Genomic DNA, 21,550 nt, shown 5'->3' on the forward strand with positions numbered 1-21,550 from the left:
TTAACAAAAAACTTTCAGTAAACAACTTTTTATTTCTTTACTGCGACATGCGTTTCCTCTTTTAAAGGAACACTTCAACTTTTTTGTCTGCTTTTCCTTCTGTATTTTTACTAAAGCTTTTTTTCATTTAACGTGGCACTCAAGGTCCTCCATGTTGAAGATGCTCAGGTCACAGAGAGGAGCAGGAGGTCAGAGGTCAGACTGAGTCATTCCCCAGTTTGAGTCATGTTAGCCGTTAGCTTGACCGTGTTTTCACCAGAAACTGTTAAAAACTTGAATATCAGTATCATTATTATGACTGTTTTTGTATATGACTTTTACGCCTGTGAAGGTTTCATAACACATTCAATCTGACTTTAAACTCACTGGAGCTCAAAGTTTCTCTGATCTATTAAAGCTAAATGTGTTTTCTTTCATTTAATTTAAAATAAACATGTTTAAAGATAAAAGTCATATATTACGTGTTAAAAGCATTTTAAAGCAACTAAAATAAGAACAAAATAAATTTTAGCTGCGTGTGGTTTAAAAGAGGTCCTCAAGGTCACGCAAACTGGGAAATCACAAGGTCAAGGACAGCGGAGTTAAACTGGAGTAAACTGAGGTGAAACTGTGGTGAAACTGAGGTGAAACTGTGGTGAAACTGAGGTGAAACTGTGGTGAAACTGAGGTGAAACTGTGGTGAAACTGAGGTGAAACTGTGGTGAAACTGAGGTGAAACTGTGGTGAAACTGAGGTGAAACTGTGGTGAAACTGTGGTGAAACTGAGGTGAAACTGAGGTGAAACTGGTGAAACTGAGGTGAAACTGTGGTGAAACTGTGGTGAAACTGTGGTGAAACTGTGGTGAAACTGAGGTGAAACTGAGGTGAAACTGTGGCGAAACTGAGGCGAAACTGAGGCGAAACTGAGGTGAAACTGTGGCGAAACTGAGGTGAAACTGTGGTGAAACTGAGGTGACACTGTGGTGACACTGTGGTGAAACTGAGGTGAAACTGAGGTGAAACTGAGGTGAAACTGGTGAAACTGAGGTGACACTGTGGTGAAACTGTGGTGAAACTGTGGTGAAACTGTGGTGAAACTGTGGTGAAACTGAGGTGAAACTGAGGTGAAACTGTGGCGAAACTGAGGCGAAACTGAGGTGAAACTGTGTTGAAACTGTGGTGAAACTGTGGTGAAACTGAGGTGACACTGAGGTGACACTGTGGTGAAACTGTGGTGAAACTGTGGTGAAACTGAGGTGAAACTGTGGTGAAACTGAGGTGAAACTGAGGTGAAACTGTGGCGAAACTGTGGTGAAACTGAGGTGAAACTGTGGTGAAACTGAGGTGACACTGTGGTGAAACTGTGTTGAAACTGTGTTGAAACTGTGGTGAAACTGAGGTGAAACTGTGGTGAAACTGTGGTGAAACTGAGGTGAAACTGTGGTGAAACTGTGGTGAAACTGAGGTGACACTGTGGTGAAACTGTGTTGAAACTGTGGCGAAACTGAGGTGACACTGTGGTGAAACTGTGGTGAAACTGAGGTGAAACTGTGGTGAAACTGAGGTGAAACTGAGGTGAAACTGTGGCGAAACTGAGGCGAAACTGAGGTGAAACTGAGGTGAAACTGTGTTGAAACTGTGGTGAAACTGTGGTGAAACTGAGGTGACACTGAGGTGACACTGTGGTGAAACTGTGGTGAAACTGAGGTGAAACTGAGGTGAAACTGTGGTGAAACTGAGGTGACACTGAGGTGACACTGTGGTGAAACTGTGGTGAAACTGAGGTGAAAATGTGGTGAAACTGTGTTGAAACTGTGGTGAAACTGTGGTGAAACTGAGGTGACACTGAGGTGACACTGTGGTGACACTGTGGTGAAACTGTGGTGAAACTGAGGTGAAACTGAGGTGAAACTGTGGTTAAACTGAGGTGACACTGAGGTGACACTGTGGTGAAACTGTGGTGAAACTGTGGTGAAACTGAGGTGAAACTGAGGTGAAACTGAGGTGAAACTGTGGCGAAACTGTGGTGAAACTGAGGTGAAACTGGTGAAACTGAGGTGACACTGTGGTGAAACTGTGTTGAAACTGTGTTGAAACTGTGGTGAAACTGAGGTGAAACTGTGGTGAAACTGTGGTGAAACTGAGGTGAAACTGTGGTGAAACTGTGTTGAAACTGTGGCGAAACTGAGGTGACACTGTGGTGAAACTGTGGTGAAACTGAGGTGAAACTGTGGTGAAACTGTGGTGAAACTGAGGTGACACTGTGGTGAAACTGTGTTGAAACTGTGGCGAAACTGAGGTGACACTGTGGTGAAACTGTGGTGAAACTGAGGTGAAACTGAGGTGACACTGAGGTGAAACTGTGTTGAAACTGTGGCGAAACTGAGGTGACACTGTGGTGAAACTGAGGTGAAACTGAGGTGAAACTGTGGTGAAACTGAGGTGACACTGTGGTGAAACTGTGTTGAAACTGTGGCGAAACTGAGGTGACACTGTGGTGAAACTGAGGTGAAACTGAGGTGAAACTGTGGTGAAACTGTGGTGAAACTGAGGTGACACTGTGGCGAAACTGTGTTGAAACTGTGGTGAAACTGAGGTGAAACTGTGGTGAAACTGAGGTGAAACTGAGGTGAAACTGAGGTGAAACTGTGGTGAAACTGTGGTGAAACTGTGGTGAAACTGAGGTGACACTGTGGTGACACTGTGGTGAAACTGTGGTGAAACTGTGGTGAAACTGTGGTGAAACTGAGGTGAAACTGAGGTGAAACTGAGGTGAAACTGTGGTGAAACTGTGGTGAAACTGTGGTGAAACTGTGGTGAAACTGAGGTGACACTGGTGAAACTGAGGTGAAACTGAGGTGAAACTGAGGTGAAACTGTGGTGAAACTGAGGTGAAACTGTGGTGAAACTGAGGTGAAACTGTGGTGAAACTGTGGTGAAACTGAGGTGAAACTGTGGTGAAACTGTGGTGAAACTGTGGTGAAACTGAGGTGAAACTGTGGTGAAACCGTAAACACCCGATGACTCGTAGGTCAGGACGAGGTCAGTTGTGGGTTAAGAACAGCACACAGTATGTCAACAACTGCAGCGTATAAGTACTGCAGTATTTGAAGTATAAGTACTGCAGTATTTGAAGTATAAGTACTGCAGTATTTGAAGTATAAGTACTGCAGTATTTGAAGTATTAGTAGTGATGCAGTTTGACTTACACACTGCTCCAGCAACGACACAAACCAGTACAAAAGAAACAAAACGACACAAAGTCACTGACAAATGAACAAAAGGCACAATAATCACACACGTCTGATATTTCACCAACATAGGTCTGAACCAGGTCTAGAACCAGGTCTAGAACCAGGTCTAGAACCAGGTCTGAACCAGGTCTAGAACCAGGTCTAGAACCAGGTCTAGAACCAGGTCTGAACCAGGTCTGAACCAGGTCTAGAACCAGGTCTAGAACCAGGTCTGAACCAGGTCTAGAACCAGGTCTAGAACCAGGTCTAGAACCAGGTCTGAACCAGGTCTAGAACCAGGTCTAGAACCAGGTCTAGAACCAGGTCTAGAACCAGGTCTAGAACCAGGTCTAGAACCAGGTCTGAACCAGGTCTAGAACCAGGTCTAGAACCAGGTCTAGAACCAGGTCTGAACCAGGTCTAGAACCAGGTCTAGAACCAGGTCTAGAACCAGGTCTGAACCAGGTCTAGAACCAGGTCTAGAACCAGGTCTAGAACCAGGTCTGAACCAGGTCTAGAACCAGGTCTAGAACCAGGTCTGAACCAGGTCTAGAACCAGGTCTAGAACCAGGTCTAGAACCAGGTCTAGAACCAGGTCTGAACCAGGTCTAGAACCAGGTCTAGAACCAGGTCTAGAACCAGGTCTGAACCAGGTCTAGAACCAGGTCTAGAACCAGGTCTAGAACCAGGTCTGAACCAGGTCTAGAACCAGGTCTGAACCAGGTCTGAACCAGGTCTAGAACCAGGTCTGAACCAGGTCTAGAACCAGGTCTAGAACCAGGTCTAGAACCAGGTCTAGAACCAGGTCTGAACCAGGTCTAGAACCAGGTCTAGAACCAGGTCTAGAACCAGGTCTAGAACCAGGTCTGAACCAGGTCTAGAACCAGGTCTAGAACCAGGTCTAGAACCAGGTCTGAACCAGGTCTGAACCAGGTCTAGAACCAGGTCTAGAACCAGGTCTAGAACCAGGTCTGAACCAGGTCTAGAACCAGGTCTGAACCAGGTCTAGAACCAGGTCTGAACCAGGTCTAGAACCAAGGTCCAGAGCAGGTCTATAACCAGGTCTGATCCAGGTCTAGAACCAGGTCTAGAACCAGGTCTAGAACCAAGGTCCAGAACAGGTCTATAACCAGGTCTGAACCAGGTCTAGAACATGGTCTAGAACCAGGTCTGAACCAGGTCTAGAACCAGGTCTAGAACCAGGTCTAGAACCAGGTCTGAACCAGGTCTAGAACCAGGTCTAGAACCAGGTCTAGAACCAGGTCTAGAACCAGGTCTGAACCAGGTCTGAACCAGGTCTAGAACCAGGTCTAGAACCAGGTCTAGAACCAGGTCTGAACCAGGTCTAGAACCAGGTCTGAACCAGGTCTAGAACCAGGTCTATAACCAGGTCTAGAACCAGGTCTAGAACCAAAGTCCAGAACAGGTCTATAACCAGGTCTGATCCAGGTCTAGAACCAGGTCTGAACCAGGTCTAGAACCAAGGTCTAGAACCAAGGTCCAGAACAGGTCTATAACCAGGTCTGAACCAGGTCTAGAACATGGTCTAGAACCAGGTCTAGAACCAAGGTCCAGAACAGGTCTAGAACCAGATCTGAACCAGGTCTAGAACCATGTCTGAACCAGGTCTAGAACCAGGTCTAGAACCAGGTCCAGAACCAAGGTCCGGAACAGGTCTAGAACCAGATCTGAACCAGGTCTAGAACCATGTCTGAACCAGATCTGAACCAGGTCTTGAACCATGTCTGAACCAGGTCCAGAACAGGTCTATAACCAGGTCTGAACCAGGTCCAGAACCAGGTCTAGAACCAGGTCTAGAACCAGGTCTGAACCAGGTCTAGAACAAGGTCTAGAACCAAGGTCCAGAACAGGTCTAGAACCAGGTCTAGAACCAGGTCTAGAACCAGGTCTGACCCAGATCTAGAACCAGGTCTAGAACCAGGTCCAGAACCAGGTCTAGAACCAGGTCTAGAACCAGGTCTGAACCAAGTCTAGAACGTTTCTAGACTTCTCGATGTAAAACTGTGTGACATGAGATCTGAACGTCACAGTTTCAGTGGTGAGTCAAAGGTCACGACCTTCTTTGACGGGAAGAGCAGGTTTCTTCTGTCTGAGTCCGAGAAGGATGAAGAACAGAACCAGAGGAATGAAGATCTCAAAGGCCAAAACCCACTGCAACAAAACACAAGAGACACAAGTCAGACCAGGACCGGGGCCGGGGCCGGGGCCGGGGCCGGGGCCGGGGCCGGGGCCGGGGCCGGGGCCGGGGCCGGAGCCGGAGCCAGGACCGGAGCCAGGACCAGGACCGGAGCCAGGACCAGGACCGGAGCCAGGACCAGGACCGGAGCCAGGGCCAGGACCAGGACCGGAGCCAGGGCCAGGACCAGGACCGGAGCCAGGGCCAGGACCAGGACCGGAGCCAGGGCCAGGACCAGGACCGGAGCCAGGACCAGGACCGGAGCCAGGGCCAGGACCGGAGCCAGGACCAGGGCCAGGACCAGGACCGGAGCCAGGACCAGGACCGGAGCCAGGGCCAGGACCAGGACCGGAGCCAGGGCCAGGACCAGGACCGGAGCCAGGACCAGGACCGGAGCCAGAGCCAGGACCGGAGCCAGGACCAGGGCCAGGACCAGGACCGGAGCCAGGACCAGGACCGGAGCCAGGGCCAGGACCGGAGCCAGGGCCAGGACCAGGACCGGAGCCAGGACCAGGACCGGAGCCAGGACTTGGGGCAGTGACCCCCAAACTGGAGCAATGAATGGCGTGTACTGGAGTGGGCGTGTACTTGAGTGGGCGTGTACTGAAGTGGGCGTGTACTGGAGTGGGCGTGTACTTGAGTGGGCGTGTACTGAAGTAGGCGTGTACTGGAATGGGCGTGTACTGGAGTGGGCGTGTACTGAAGTAGGCGTGTACTGGAGTGGGCGTGTACTGGAGTGGGCGTGTACTGGAGTGGGCGTGTACTGGAGTGGGCGTGTACTGGAGTGGGCGTGTACTGGAGTGGGCGTGTACTGAAGTAGGCGTGTACTGGAGTGGGCGTGTACTTGAGTGGGCGTGTACTGAAGTAGGCGTGTACTGGAATGGGCGTGTACTTGAGTGGGCGTGTACTGAAGTAGGCGTGTACTGGAGTGGGCGTGTACTGAAGTAGGCGTGTACTGGAGTGGGCGTGTACTGGAGTGGGCGTGTACTGGAGTGGGCGTGTACTGGAGTGGGCGTGTACTGGAGTGGGCGTGTACTGGAGTGGGCGTGTACTGGAGTGGGCGTGTACTGAAGTAGGCGTGTACTGGAGTGGGCGTGTACTGAAGTAGGCGTGTACTGGAGTGGGCGTGTACTTGAGTGGGCGTGTACTGAAGTAGGCGTGTACTGGAATGGGCGTGTACTTGAGTGGGCGTGTACTGAAGTAGGCGTGTACTGGAATGGGCGTGTACTGGAGTGGGCGTGTACTGAAGTAGGCGTGTACTGGAGTGGGCGTGTACTGGAGTGGGCGTGTACTGGAGTGGGCGTGTACTGGAGTGGGCGTGTACTGAAGTAGGCGTGTACTGGAGTGGGCGTGTACTGGAGTGGGCGTGTACTGGAGTGGGCGTGTACTGGAGTGGGCGTGTACTGGAGTGGGCGTGTACTGGAGTGGGCGTGTACTAGAGTGGGCGTGTACTGAAGTAGGCGTGTACTGGAGTGGGCGTGTACTGAAGTAGGCGTGTACTGGAGTGGGCGTGTACTTGAGTGGGCGTGTACTGAAGTAGGCGTGTACTGGAATGGGCGTGTACTTGAGTGGGCGTGTACTGAAGTAGGCGTGTACTGGAGTGGGCGTGTACTGAAGTAGGCGTGTACTGGAGTGGGCGTGTACTGGAGTGGGCGTGTACTGGAGTGGGCGTGTACTGGAGTGGGCGTGTACTGGAGTGGGCGTGTACTGGAGTGGGCGTGTACTGAAGTAGGCGTGTACTGGAGTGGGCGTGTACTGGAGTGGGCGTGTACTGGAGTGGGCGTGTACTGGAGTGGGCGTGTACTGAAGTAGGCGTGTACTGGAGTGGGCGTGTACTGGAGTGGGCGTGTACTGGAGTGGGCGTGTACTGGAGTGGGCGTGTACTGGAGTGGGCGTGTACTGGAGTGGGCGTGTACTGGAGTGGGCGTGTACTGGAGTGGGCGTGTACTGGAGTGGGCGTGTACGTGTTTGGAGAGACATTTCTTCAGAACTCCAGGTCAAAGGTCTCATTCTTCACAAACTGTTGTAGAAACAGCGCCACCAGGAGGTGAACCACTGTCACATGACCTGGGACTGTCCTGTCAATCACACATATGTGAGTGAAGTTCACCACGCTCTGATACAGCATTTACCCCTGAACTATACTACTATGAACTCCTGCCATGGACACAAGACATGGATACTTTAGAATGTACTTTACAATGTACTTTACAATGTACTTTACAATGTACTTTACAATGTACTTTACAATGTACTTTACAATGTACTTTACAATGTACTTTACAATGTACTTTACAATGTACTTTACAATGTACTTTAGACTGTACTTTAGAATGTACTTTAGACTGTACTTTAGAATGTACTTTAGAATGTACTTTAAAATGTACTTTAGAATGTACTTTAGAATGTACTTTAGAATGTACTTTAGAATGTACTTTAGAATGTACTTTAAAATGTACTTTAGAATGTACTTTAGAATATACTTTAGACTGTACTTTAGAATGTACTTTAGAATGTACTTTAAAATGTACTTTAAAATATACTTTAGACTGTACTTTAGAATGTACTTTAAAATGTACTTTAAAATGTACTTTAGAATGTACTTTAGAATGTACTTTAAAATGTACTTTAGAATGTACTTTAAAATGTACTTTAGAATGTACTTTAGACTGTACTTTAGACTGTACTTTAGAAAGTACTTTAGAATGTACTTTAGACTGTACTTTAGAAAGTACTTTAGAATGTACTTTAGACTGTACTTTAAAATGTACTTTAGAATGTACTTTAAAATATACTTTAGACTGTACTTTAGAATGTACTTTAAAATGTACTTTAAAATGTACTTTAGAATGTACTTTAGACTGTACTTTAAAGTGTACTTTAGAATGTACTTTAGAATGTACTTTAGAATGTACTTTAAAATATACTTTAGACTGTACTTTAGAATGTACTTTAAAATGTACTTTAAAATGTACTTTAGAATGTACTTTAGAATGTACTTTAAAATGTACTTTAAAATGTACTTTAGAATGTACTTTAGACTGTACTTTAAAGTGTACTTTAGAATGTACTTTTCAAATGTATTTTGCGCTCTTCCTCTCATTTAGCATCAGGCTAACGAGCTAGCATCATGTGGTAAATAACAAAGACAAAAGTCACAGTCGGAGGACAAAAGGTCATTGAAGCTGATCCAGAGCGAACGACATTCAGACTCACAAAGAGACAGTGTTCTCAATCTGAGGGAGACGAGGGAGACGAGGGGGACGAAGGAGACGAGAGAGACGAGGGAGACGAGGGAGACGAGGGAGACGAAGGAGACGAAGGAGACGAGGGAGACGAGGGAGACGAGAGAGACGAGGGAGACGAGAGAGACGAGGGAGACGAGGGAGACGAGAGAGACGAGGGAGACGAGAGAGACGAGGGAGACGAGAGAGACGAGGGAGACGAGAGAGACGAGGGAGACGAGGGAGACGAGAGAGACGAGAGAGACGAGGGAGACGAGGGAGACGAGGGAGACGAAGGAGACGAGAGAGACGAGGGTGACGAGAGAGACGAGGGTGACGAGAGAGACGAGGGAGACGAGGGAGACGAGGGAGACGAGGGAGACGAGGGAGACGAGGGAGACGAGAGAGACGAGGGAGACGAGAGAGACGAGGGAGACGAGAGAGACGAGGGAGACGAGAGAGACGAGGGAGACGAGAGAGACGAGGGAGACGAGGGAGACGAGGGAGACGAAGGAGACGAGGGAGACGAGGGAGACGAGAGAGACGAGGGAGACGAGGGAGACGAGAGAGACGAGGGAGACGAGGGAGACGAGAGAGACGAGGGAGACGAGGGAGACGAGGGAGACGAAGGAGACGAGGGAGACGAGGGAGACGAGGGAGACGAGGGAGACGAAGGAGACGAAGGAGACGAGAGAGACGAGGGAGACGAGGGAGACGAGAGAGACGAAGGAGACGAGGGAGACGAGAGAGACGAGGGAGACGAGAGAGACGAGAGAGACGAGAGAGACGAGGGAGACGAGGGAGACGAGGGAGACGAGAGAGACGAGGGAGACGAGGGAGACGAGGGAGACGAGGGAGACGAAGGAGACGAGAGAGACGAGGGTGACGAGAGAGACGAGGGTGACGAGAGAGACGAGGGAGACGAGGGAGACGAGAGAGACGAGGGAGACGAGGGAGACGAGGGAGACGAGAGAGACGAGGGAGACGAGGGAGACGAGAGAGACGAGGGAGACGAGGGAGACGAGAGAGACGAGGGAGACGAGAGAGACGAGAGAGACGAGGGAGACGAGAGAGACGAGGGAGACGAGGGAGACGAGAGAGACGAGAGAGACGAGGGAGACGAGGGAGACGAGGGTGACGAGAGAGACGAGGGAGACGAGGGAGACGAGGGAGACGAGGGAGACGAGGGAGACGAGGGAGACGAGGGAGACGAGAGAGACGAGGGAGACGAGAGAGACGAGGGAGACGAGAGAGACGAGGGAGACGAGGGAGACGAGAGAGACGAGAGAGACGAGGGAGACGAGGGAGACGAGGGAGACGAAGGAGACGAGAGAGACGAGGGAGACGAGGGAGACGAGAGAGACGAGGGAGACGAGAGAGACGAGGGAGACGAGGGAGACGAGAGAGACGAGGGAGACGAGGGAGACGAGGGAGACGAGGGAGACGAAGGAGACGAAGGAGACGAGAGAGACGAGGGAGACGAGGGAGACGAGAGAGACGAAGGAGACGAGGGAGACGAGAGAGACGAGGGAGACGAGAGAGACGAGAGAGACGAGGGAGACGAGGGAGACGAGGGAGACGAGGGAGACGAGAGAGACGAGGGAGACGAGGGAGACGAGGGAGACGAGGGAGACGAAGGAGACGAGAGAGACGAGGGTGACGAGAGAGACGAGGGTGACGAGAGAGACGAGGGAGACGAGGGCGACGAGAGAGACGAGGGAGACGAGGGTGACGAAGGAGACGAGAGAGACGAGGGAGACGAGAGAGACGAGGGAGACGAGGGAGACGAGGGAGACGAAGGAGACGAAGGAGACGAGAGAGACGAGGGAGACGAGGGAGACGAGGGAGACGAGAGAGACGAGGGAGACGAGGGAGACGAAAGAGACGAGGGAGACGAGGGTGACGAGGGAGACGAGGGAGACGAAGGAGACGAAGGAGACGAGGGAGACGAGGGTGACGAGAGAGACGAGGGTGACGAGAGAGACGAGGGAGACGAAGGAGACGAGAGAGACGAGGGAGACGAAGGAGACGAGAGAGACGAGGGAGACGAGGGTGACGAGAGAGACGAGGGAGACGAGAGAGACGAGGGAGACGAGGGAGACGAGGGAGACGAGGGAGACGAGAGAGACGAGGGAGACGAGGGAGACGAGAGAGACGAGAGAGACGAGGGAGACGAGAGAGACGAGAGAGACGAGGGAGACGAGGGAGACGAGAGAGACGAGAGAGACGAGGGAGACGAGAGAGACGAGAGAGACGAGGGAGACGAGAGAGACGAGGGAGACGAAGGAGACGAGAGAGACGAGAGAGACGAGGGAGACGAGAGAGACGAGGGAGACGAAGGAGACGAGAGAGACGAGGGAGACGAGGGTGACGAGAGAGACGAGGGAGACGAGGGAGACGAGGGAGACGAGGGAGACGAAGGAGACGAGGGAGACGAGGGAGACGAGGGAGACGAGGGAGACGAAGGAGACGAGGGAGACGAGGGAGACGAGGGAGACGAGGGAGACGAGGGAGACGAGGGAGACGAAGGAGACGAGGGAGACGAGGGAGAGGAGAGAGACGAAGGAGACGAGAGAGACGAGAGAGACGAGGGAGACGAAGGAGACGAGAGAGACGAGGGAGACGAGGGTGACGAGAGAGACGAGGGAGACGAGAGAGACGAGGGAGACGAGGGAGACGAGGGAGACGAGGGAGACGAAGGAGACGAGGGAGACGAGGGTGACGAGAGAGACGAGGGAGACGAAGGAGACGAGGGAGACGAGGGAGACGAGGGAGAGGAGAGAGACGAAGGAGACGAGAGAGACGAGAGAGACGAGGGAGACGAAGGAGACGAGAGAGACGAGGGAGACGAGGGTGACGAGAGAGACGAGGGAGACGAGAGAGACGAGGGAGACGAGGGAGACGAGGGAGACGAGGGAGACGAAGGAGACGAGGGAGACGAGGGTGACGAGAGAGACGAGGGTGACGAGAGAGACGAGGGAGACGAGGGAGACGAGGGAGACGAGGGAGACGAGAGAGACGAGGGAGACGAGGGAGACGAAGGAGACGAGAGAGACGAGGGTGACGAGAGAGACGAGGGTGACGAGAGAGACGAGGGAGACGAGGGAGACGAGGGAGACGAGGGAGACGAGAGAGACGAGGGAGACGAGGGAGACGAGAGAGACGAGGGAGACGAGGGAGACGAGGGAGACGAAGGAGACGAGGGAGACGAGGGAGACGAGGGAGACGAGGGAGACGAAGGAGACGAAGGAGACGAGAGAGACGAGGGAGACGAGGGAGACGAGAGAGACGAAGGAGACGAGGGAGACGAGAGAGACGAGGGAGACGAGAGAGACGAGAGAGACGAGAGAGACGAGGGAGACGAGGGAGACGAGGGAGACGAGAGAGACGAGGGAGACGAGGGAGACGAGGGAGACGAGGGAGACGAAGGAGACGAGAGAGACGAGGGTGACGAGAGAGACGAGGGTGACGAGAGAGACGAGGGAGACGAGGGAGACGAGAGAGACGAGGGAGACGAGGGAGACGAGGGAGACGAGAGAGACGAGGGAGACGAGGGAGACGAAGGAGACGAGGGAGACGAGGGAGACGAGGGAGACGAGGGAGACGAAGGAGACGAAGGAGACGAGAGAGACGAGGGAGACGAGGGAGACGAGGGAGACGAGGGAGACGAGGGAGACGAGGGAGACGAGGGAGACGAGGGAGACGAGGGAGACGAAAGAGACGAGGGAGACGAGGGAGACGAGGGAGACGAGGGAGACGAGGGAGACGAGGGTGACGAGGGAGACGAGGGAGACGAAGGAGACGAGGGAGACGAGGGAGACGAGGGTGACGAGAGAGACGAGGGAGACGAAGGAGACGAGAGAGACGAGGGAGACGAAGGAGACGAGAGAGACGAGGGAGACGAGGGTGACGAGAGAGACGAGGGAGACGAGGGAGACGAGGGAGACGAGGGAGACGAGGGAGACGAGAGAGACGAGGGAGACGAGGGAGACGAGAGAGACGAGAGAGACGAGAGAGACGAGAGAGACGAGAGAGACGAGGGAGACGAGAGAGACGAGAGAGACGAGGGAGACGAGGGAGACGAGAGAGACGAGGGAGACGAGGGAGACGAGAGAGACGAGGGAGACGAGGGAGACGAGAGAGACGAGGGAGACGAAGGAGACGAGAGAGACGAGAGAGACGAGGGAGACGAGAGAGACGAGGGAGACGAAGGAGACGAAGGAGACGAGAGAGACGAGGGAGACGAGGGTGACGAGGGAGACGAGGGAGACGAGGGAGACGAGGGAGACGAGGGAGACGAGGGAGACGAAGGAGACGAGGGAGACGAGGGAGACGAGGGAGACGAAGGAGACGAGGGAGACGAGGGAGACGAGGGAGACGAGGGAGACGAGAGAGACGAGGGAGACGAGGGTGACGAGAGAGACGAGGGAGACGAAGGAGACGAGGGAGACGAGGGAGACGAGGGAGAGGAGAGAGACGAAGGAGACGAGAGAGACGAGAGAGACGAGGGAGACGAAGGAGACGAGAGAGACGAGGGAGACGAGGGTGACGAGAGAGACGAGGGAGACGAGAGAGACGAGGGAGACGAGGGAGACGAGGGAGACGAGGGAGACGAAGGAGACGAGGGAGACGAGGGAGACGAAGGAGACGAGGGAGACGAGAGAGACGAGGGAGACGAGGGAGACGAAGGAGACGAAGGAGACGAGGGAGACGAGGGTGACGAGAGAGACGAGGGAGACGAGGGTGACGAGAGAGACGAGGGAGACGAAGGAGACGAAGGAGACGAGGGAGACGAGGGAGAGGAGAGAGACGAAGGAGACGAGAGAGACGAGAGAGACGAGGGAGACGAAGGAGACGAGAGAGACGAGGGAGACGAGGGTGACGAGAGAGACGAGGGAGACGAGAGAGACGAGGGAGACGAGGGAGACGAGGGAGACGAGGGAGACGAAGGAGACGAGGGAGACGAGGGAGACGAGAGAGACGAGGGAGACGAGGGAGACGAGAGAGACGAGGGAGACGAGGGAGACGAAGGAGACGAGAGAGACGAGGGAGACGAGAGAGACGAGGGAGACGAGGGAGACGAGAGAGACGAGGGAGACGAAAGAGACGAGGGAGACGAAGGAGACGAGAGAGACGAGGGAGACGAGAGAGACGAGGGAGACGAGAGAGACGAGGGAGACGAGGGAGACGAGGGAGACGAGGGAGACGAAGGAGACGAGAGAGACGAGGGTGACGAGGGAGACGAGGGAGACGAGGGAGACGAAGGAGACGAGGGAGACGAGAGAGACGAGGGAGACGAAGGAGACGAGGGAGACGAGGGAGACGAGGGAGACGAGGGAGACGAAGGAGACGAGGGAGACGAGGGAGACGAAGGAGACGAGGGAGACGAGGGAGACGAGGGAGACGAGGGAGACGAAGGAGACGAGGGAGACGAGGGAGACGAAGGAGACGAGAGAGACGAGGGAGACGAAGGAGACGAAGGAGACGAAGGAGACGAGGGAGACGAGGGAGACGAGAGAGACGAGGGAGACGAAGGAGACGAAGGAGACGAGGGAGACGAGAGAGACGAGGGAGACGAAGGAGACGAAGGAGACGAGGGAGACAAGTTCAACTTCAAACAAGAACAAACGTTTGTCCAGTATTTGTTTTGGTGAAACAAAGGTTCAGTTCAAAGTTTGTGGAGGATTTTATTTCATAAAAACTGTCAAAAAAGAAAAGTCTCTACTTGGCGGGTTCTTTTTGGAACGTGACACACGATAAACCAGTGATCACTGTAAACTGTTCACCTCCTCCACCATCACCTCCTCCATCACCTCCTCCACCATCACCTCCTCCATCACCTCCTCCACCATCACCTCCTCCACCATCACCTCCTCCACCATCACCTCCTCCATCACCTCCTCCACCATCACCTCCTCCACCATCACCTCCTCCATCACCTCCTCCACCATCACCTCCTCCACCATCACCTCCTCCACCATCACCTCCTCCATCACCTCCTCCACCATCACCTCCTCCACCATCACCTCCTTCATCACCTCCTCCACCATCACCTCCTCCACCATCACCTCCTCCTGCATCACCTCCTCCACCATCACCTCCTCCATCACCTCCTCCACCATCACCTCCTCCTGCATCACCTCCTCCTGCATCACCTCCTCCTGCATCACCACCTCCACCATCACCTCCTCCATCACCTCCTCCACCATCACCTCCTCCACCATCACCTCCTCCTCCATCACCTCCTCCACCATCACCTCCTCCTCCATCACCTCCTCCACCATCACCTCCTCCTGCATCACCTCCTCCACCATCACCTCCTCCATCACCTCCTGCATCACCTCCTACTGCATCACCTCCTCCTGCATCACCTCCTCCTCCATCACCTCCTGCATCACCTCCTCCTGCATCACCTCCTCCTGCATCACCTCCTCCTGCATCACCTCCTGCATCACCTCCTCCTGCATCACCTCCTCCTGCATCACCTCCTCCTGCATCACCTCCTCCTCCATCACCTCCTCCTGCATCACCTCCTCCTCCATCACCTCCTCCTGCATCACCTCCTCCTCCATCACCTCCTGCATCACCTCCTACTGCATCACCTCCTGCATCACCTCCTCCTGCATCACCTCCTCCTGCATCACCTCCACCATCACCTCCTCCTGCATCACCTCCTCCTGCATCACCACCTCCCCCATCACCTCCTCCATCACCTCCACCATCACCTCCTCCTGCATCACCTCCTCCTGCATCACCACCTCCCCCATCACCTCCACCATCACCTCCTCCTCCATCACCTCCACCATCACCTCCTCCTGCATCAACTCCTCCTGCATCACCACCTCCTCCATCACCTCCTCCACCATCACCTCCTCCATCACCTCCACCATCACCTCCTCCTGCATCACCTCCTCCTGCATCACCACCTCCCCCATCACCTCCTCCATCACCTCCACCATCACCTCCTCCTGCATCACCTCCTCCTGCATCACCACCTCCCCCATCACCTCCACCATCACCTCCTCCTCCATCACCTCCTCCATCACCTCCACCATCACCTCCTCCTGCATCAACTCCTCCTGCATCACCACCTCCTCCATCACCTCCACCATCACCTCCTCCTGCATCACCTCCTCCTGCAGCACCACCTCCTTCATCACCTCCTCCTCCATCACCTCCTCCATCACCTCCTCCATCACCTCCTCCTCCACCTCCTCCTCCATCACCTCCTCCATCACCTCCTCCTGCATCACCTCCTCCTCAATCACCTTCTCCACCATCACCTCCTCCTGCATCACCACCTCCTCCATCACCTCCTCCACCATCACCTCCTCCATCACCTCCTCCTGCATCACCTCCTCCTGCATCACCACCTCCTCCATCACCTCCTCCACCATCACCTCCTCCATCACCTTCTCCACCATCACCTCCTCCTGCATCACCTCCTCCTGCATCACCACCTCCTCCATCACCTCCTCCACCATCACCTCCTCCATCACCTCCTCCTGCATCACCTCCTCCTCCATCACCTTCTCCACCATCACCTCCTCCTGCATCACCTCCTCCTGCATCACCTCCTCCTGCATCACCTCCTCCACCATCACCTCCTCCATCACCTCCTCCACCATCACCTCCTCCATCACCTCCACCATCACCTCCTCCATCACCTCCTCCTCCACCATCACCTCCTGCATCACCTCCTCCTGCATCACCTCCTCCTCCATCACCTCCTCCACCAGCACCTCCTCCATCACCTCCTCATCACCTCCTCCACCATCACCTCCTCCATCACCTCCACCATCACCTCTTCCATCACCTCCTCCATCACCTCCTCCACCATCACCTCCTCCTGCATCACCTCCTCCTGCATCACCTCCTCCATCACCTCCCATCACCTCCTCCATCACCTCCTCCATCACCTCCTCCATCACCTCCTCCACCATCACCTCCTCCATCACCTCCTCCATCACCTCCTCCATCACTTCCTCCATCACCTCCTCCATCACCTCCTCCATCACTTCCTCCATCACCTCCTCCATCACTTCCTCCATCACCTCCTCCATCACCTCCTCCATCACCTCCTCCATCACTTCCTCCATCACCTCCTCCATCACCTTCTCCATCACCTCCTCCATCACCTCCTCCATCACCTCCTCCATCACCTCCTCCTGCATCACCTCCTCCTGCATCACCTCCTCCTCCATCACCTCCTCCATCATCTCCACCATCACCTCCTCCTGCATCACCTCCTCCTGCATCACCACCTCCTCCATCACCTCCTCCATCACCTCCTGCATCACCTCCTGCATCACCTCCTCCTGCATCACCTCCTCCTCCATCACCTCCTCCATCACCTCCACCATCACCTCCTCCTGCATCACCTCCTCCTGCATCACCTCCTCCTGCATCACCTCCTCCTCCATCACCTCCTCCATCACCTCCTCCATCACCTCCTCCATCACCTCCTGCATCACCTCCTCCACCATCACCTCCTCCAGCACCTCCTCCACCATCACCTCCTCCTTCACCTCCTCCATCACCTCCTCCATCACCTCCACCATCACCTCCTCCTGCATCACCTCCTCCTGCATCACCTCCTCCTGCATCACCTCCTCCTGCATCACCTCCTCCATCACCTCCTGCATCACCTCCTCCTGCATCACCTCCTCCATCACCTCCTCCTCCATCACCTCCTCCATCACCTCCACCATCACCTCCTCCTGCATCACCATCTCCTCCATCACCTCCTCCTGCATCACCTCCTCCTGCATCACCTCCTCCTGCATCACCTCCTCCTCCATCACCTCCTCCATCACCTCCTCCATCACCTCCTCCATCACCTCCACCATCACCTCCTCCTGCATCACCTCCTCCTGCATCACCTCCTCCTGCATCACCTCCTCCTCCATCACCTCCTCCATCACCTCCTGCATCACCTCCTCCATCACCTCCTCCATCACCTCCTCCTCCACCTCCTCCTCCATCACCTCCTCCATCACCTCCTCCTGCATCACCTCCTCCTCCATCACCTTCTCCACCATCACCTCCTCCTGCATCACCACCTCCTCCATCACCTCCTCCACCATCACCTCCTCCATCACCTCCTCCTGCATCACCTCCTCCTGCATCACCACCTCCTCCATCACCTCCTCCACCATCACCTCCTCCATCACCTTCTCCACCATCACCTCCTCCTGCATCACCTCCTCCTGCATCACCACCTCCTCCATCACCTCCTCCACCATCACCTCCTCCATCACCTCCTCCTGCATCACCTCCTCCTCCATCACCTTCTCCACCATCACCTCCTCCTGCATCACCTCCTCCTGCATCACCTCCTCCTGCATCACCTCCTCCACCATCACCTCCTCCATCACCTCCTCCACCATCACCTCCTCCATCACCTCCACCATCACCTCCTCCATCACCTCCTCCTCCACCATCACCTCCTGAATTACCTCCTCCTGCATCACCTCCTCCTCCATCACCTCCTCCACCAGCACCTCCTCCATCACCTCCTCATCACCTCCTCCACCATCACCTCCTCCATCACCTCCTCCATCACCTCCTCCACCATCACCTCCTCCTGCATCACCTCCTCCTGCATCACCTCCTCCATCACCTCCTCCATCACCTCCTCCATCACCTCCTCCATCACCTCCTCCACCATCACCTCCTCCATCACCTCCTCCATCACTTCCTCCATCACCTCCTCCATCACCTCCTCCATCACTTCCTCCATCACCTCCTCCATCACTTCCTCCATCACCTCCTCCATCACCTCCTCCATCACCTCCTCCATCACTTCCTCCATCACCTCCTCCATCACCTCCTCCATCACCTCCTCCATCACCTCCTCCTGCATCACCTCCTCCTGCATCACCTCCTCCTGCATCACCTCCTCCTCCATCACCTCCTCCATCATCTCCACCATCACCTCCTCCTGCATCACCTCCTCCTGCATCACCACCTCCTCCATCACCTCCTCCATCACCTCCTGCATCACCTCCTGCATCACCTCCTCCTGCATCACCTCCTCCTCCATCACCTCCTCCATCACCTCCACCATCACCTCCTCCTGCATCACCTCCTCCTGCATCACCTCCTCCTGCATCACCTCCTCCTCCATCACCTCCTCCATCACCTCCTCCATCACCTCCTCCATCACCTCCTGCATCACCTCCTCCACCATCACCTCCTCCAGCACCTCCTCCACCATCACCTCCTCCTTCACCTCCTCCATCACCTCCACCATCACCTCCTCCTGCATCACCTCCTCCTGCATCACCTCCTCCTGCATCACCTCCTCCTGCATCACCTCCTCCATCACCTCCTGCATCACCTCCTCCTGCATCACCTCCTCCATCACCTCCTCCTCCATCACCTCCTCCATCACCTCCACCATCACCTCCTCCTGCATCACCATCTCCTCCATCACCTCCTCCTGCATCACCTCCTCCTGCATCACCTCCTCCTGCATCACCTCCTCCTCCATCACCTCCTCCATCACCTCCTCCATCACCTCCTCCATCACCTCCACCATCACCTCCTCCTGCATCACCTCCTCCTGCATCACCTCCTCCTCCATCACCTCCTCCATCACCTCCTGCATCACCTCCTCCTGCATCACCTCCTCCTCCATCACCTCCTCCATCACCTCCTCCACCATCACCTCCTCCATCACCTCCACCATCACCTCCTCCATCACCTCCTCCTCCACCATCACCTCCTGCATCACCTCCTCCTGCATCACCTCCTCCTCCATCACCTCCTCCACCAGCACCTCCTCATCACCTCCTCCACCATCACCTCCTCCATCACCTCCACCATCACCTCTTCCATCACCTCCTCCATCACCTCCTCCACCATCACCTCCTCCTGCATCACCTCCTCCTGCATCACCTCCTCCATCACCTCCCATCACCTCCTCCATCACCTCCTCCATCACCTCCTCCATCACCTCCTCCACCATCACCTCCTCCATCACCTCCTCCATCACCTCCTCCATCACCTCCTCCATCACTTCCTCCATCACCTCCTCCATCACCTCCTCCATCACTTCCTCCATCACCTCCTCCATCACTTCCTCCATCACCTCCTCCATCACCTCCTCCATCACCTCCTCCATCACTTCCTCCATCACCTCCTCCATCACCTTCTCCATCACCTCCTCCATCACCTCCTCCATCACCTCCTCCATCACCTCCTCCTGCATCACCTCCTCCTGCATCACCTCCTCCTCCATCACCTCCTCCATCATCTCCACCATCACCTCCTCCTGCATCACCTCCTCCTGCATCACCACCTCCTCCATCACCTCCTCCATCACCTCCTGCATCACCTCCTGCATCACCTCCTCCTGCATCACCTCCTCCTCCATCACCTCCTCCATCACCTCCACCATCACCTCCTCCTGCATCACCTCCTCCTGCATCACCTCCTCCTGCATCACCTCCTCCTCCATCACCTCCTCCATCACCTCCTCCATCACCTCCTCCATCACCTCCTGCATCACCTCCTCCACCATCACCTCCTCCAGCACCTCCTCCACCATCACCTCCTCCTTCACCTCCTCCATCACCTCCTCCATCACCTCCACCATCACCTCCTCCTGCATCACCTCCTCCTGCATCACCTCCTCCTGCATCACCTCCTCCTGCATCACCTCCTCCATCACCTCCTGCATCACCTCCTCCTGCATCACCTCCTCCATCACCTCCTCCTCCATCACCTCCTCCATCACCTCCACCATCACCTCCTCCTGCATCACCATCTCCTCCATCACCTCCTCCTGCATCACCTCCTCCTGCATCACCTCCTCCTGCATCACCTCCTCCTCCATCACCTCCTCCATCACCTCCTCCATCACCTCCTCCATCACCTCCACCATCACCTCCTCCTGCATCACCTCCTCCTGCATCACCTCCTCCTGCATCACCTCCTCCTCCATCACCTCCTCCATCACCTCCTGCATCACCTCCTCCATCACCTCCTCCATCACCTCCTCCTCCACCACCTCCTCCATCACCTCCTCCATCACCTCCTCCTCCATCACCTTCTCCACCATCACCTCCTCCTGCATCACCACCTCCTCCATCACCTCCTCCACCATCACCTCCTCCATCACCTCCTCCTGCATCACCTCCTCCTGCATCACCACCTCCTCCATCACCTCCTCCACCATCACCTCCTCCATCACCTTCTCCACCATCACCTCCTCCTGCATCACCTCCTCCTGCATCACCACCTCCTCCATCACCTCCTCCACCATCACCTCCTCCATCACCTCCTCCTGCATCACCTCCTCCTCCATCACCTTCTCCACCATCACCTCCTCCTGCATCACCTCCTCCTGCATCACCTCCTCCTGCATCACCTCCTCCACCATCACCTCCTCCATCACCTCCTCCACCATCACCTCCTCCATCACCTCCACCATCACCTCCTCCATCACCTCCTCCTCCACCATCACCTCCTGCATCACCTCCTCCTGCATCACCTCCTCCTCCATCACCTCCTCCACCAGCACCTCCTCCATCACCTCCTCATCACCTCCTCCACCATCACCTCCTCCATCACCTCCTCCATCACCTCCTCCACCATCACCTCCTCCTGCATCACCTCCTCCTGCATCACCTCCTCCTGCATCACCTCCTCCATCACCTCCTCCATCACCTCCTCCATCACCTCCTCCACCATCACCTCCTCCATCACCTCCTCCATCACTTCCTCCATCACCTCCTCCATCACCTCCTCCATCACTTCCTCCATCACCTCCTCCATCACTTCCTCCATCACCTCCTCCATCACCTCCTCCATCACCTCCTCCATCACCTCCTCCATCACCTCCTCCATCACCTCCTCCTGCATCACCTCCTCCTGCATCACCTCCTCCTGCATCACCTCCTCCTCCATCA

The 21,550-nt window shown here is 55.1% G+C and overlaps 1 protein-coding gene across 4 annotated transcripts in view; it reads right to left on the minus strand.

Moving 5' to 3' along the window:
* abca2 (ATP-binding cassette, sub-family A (ABC1), member 2) overlaps positions 1 to 21,550 on the minus strand; it is a 118,315-nt gene that overhangs the window by 93,864 nt on the left and 2,901 nt on the right. For 2 of the 4 annotated variants that reach the window (XM_072432373.1, XM_072432370.1), the window contains exon 2: positions 5,288 to 5,384. In XM_072432373.1, coding sequence (XP_072288474.1) covers positions 5,288 to 5,384 — 97 coding nt within the window. The remainder of the gene's footprint in view (positions 1 to 5,287; positions 5,385 to 21,550) is intronic. The other 2 variants (XM_072432372.1, XM_072432374.1) reach the window with 1 other exon arrangement.

The sequence above is a fragment of the Eucyclogobius newberryi genome, unplaced genomic scaffold (genome assembly GCF_026437365.1).
Source record: "Eucyclogobius newberryi isolate DKJ021-1_F unplaced genomic scaffold, fEucNew1.0.hap1 SCAF_6, whole genome shotgun sequence".
Classification (NCBI taxonomy): Eukaryota; Metazoa; Chordata; class Actinopteri; order Gobiiformes; family Gobiidae; genus Eucyclogobius; species Eucyclogobius newberryi.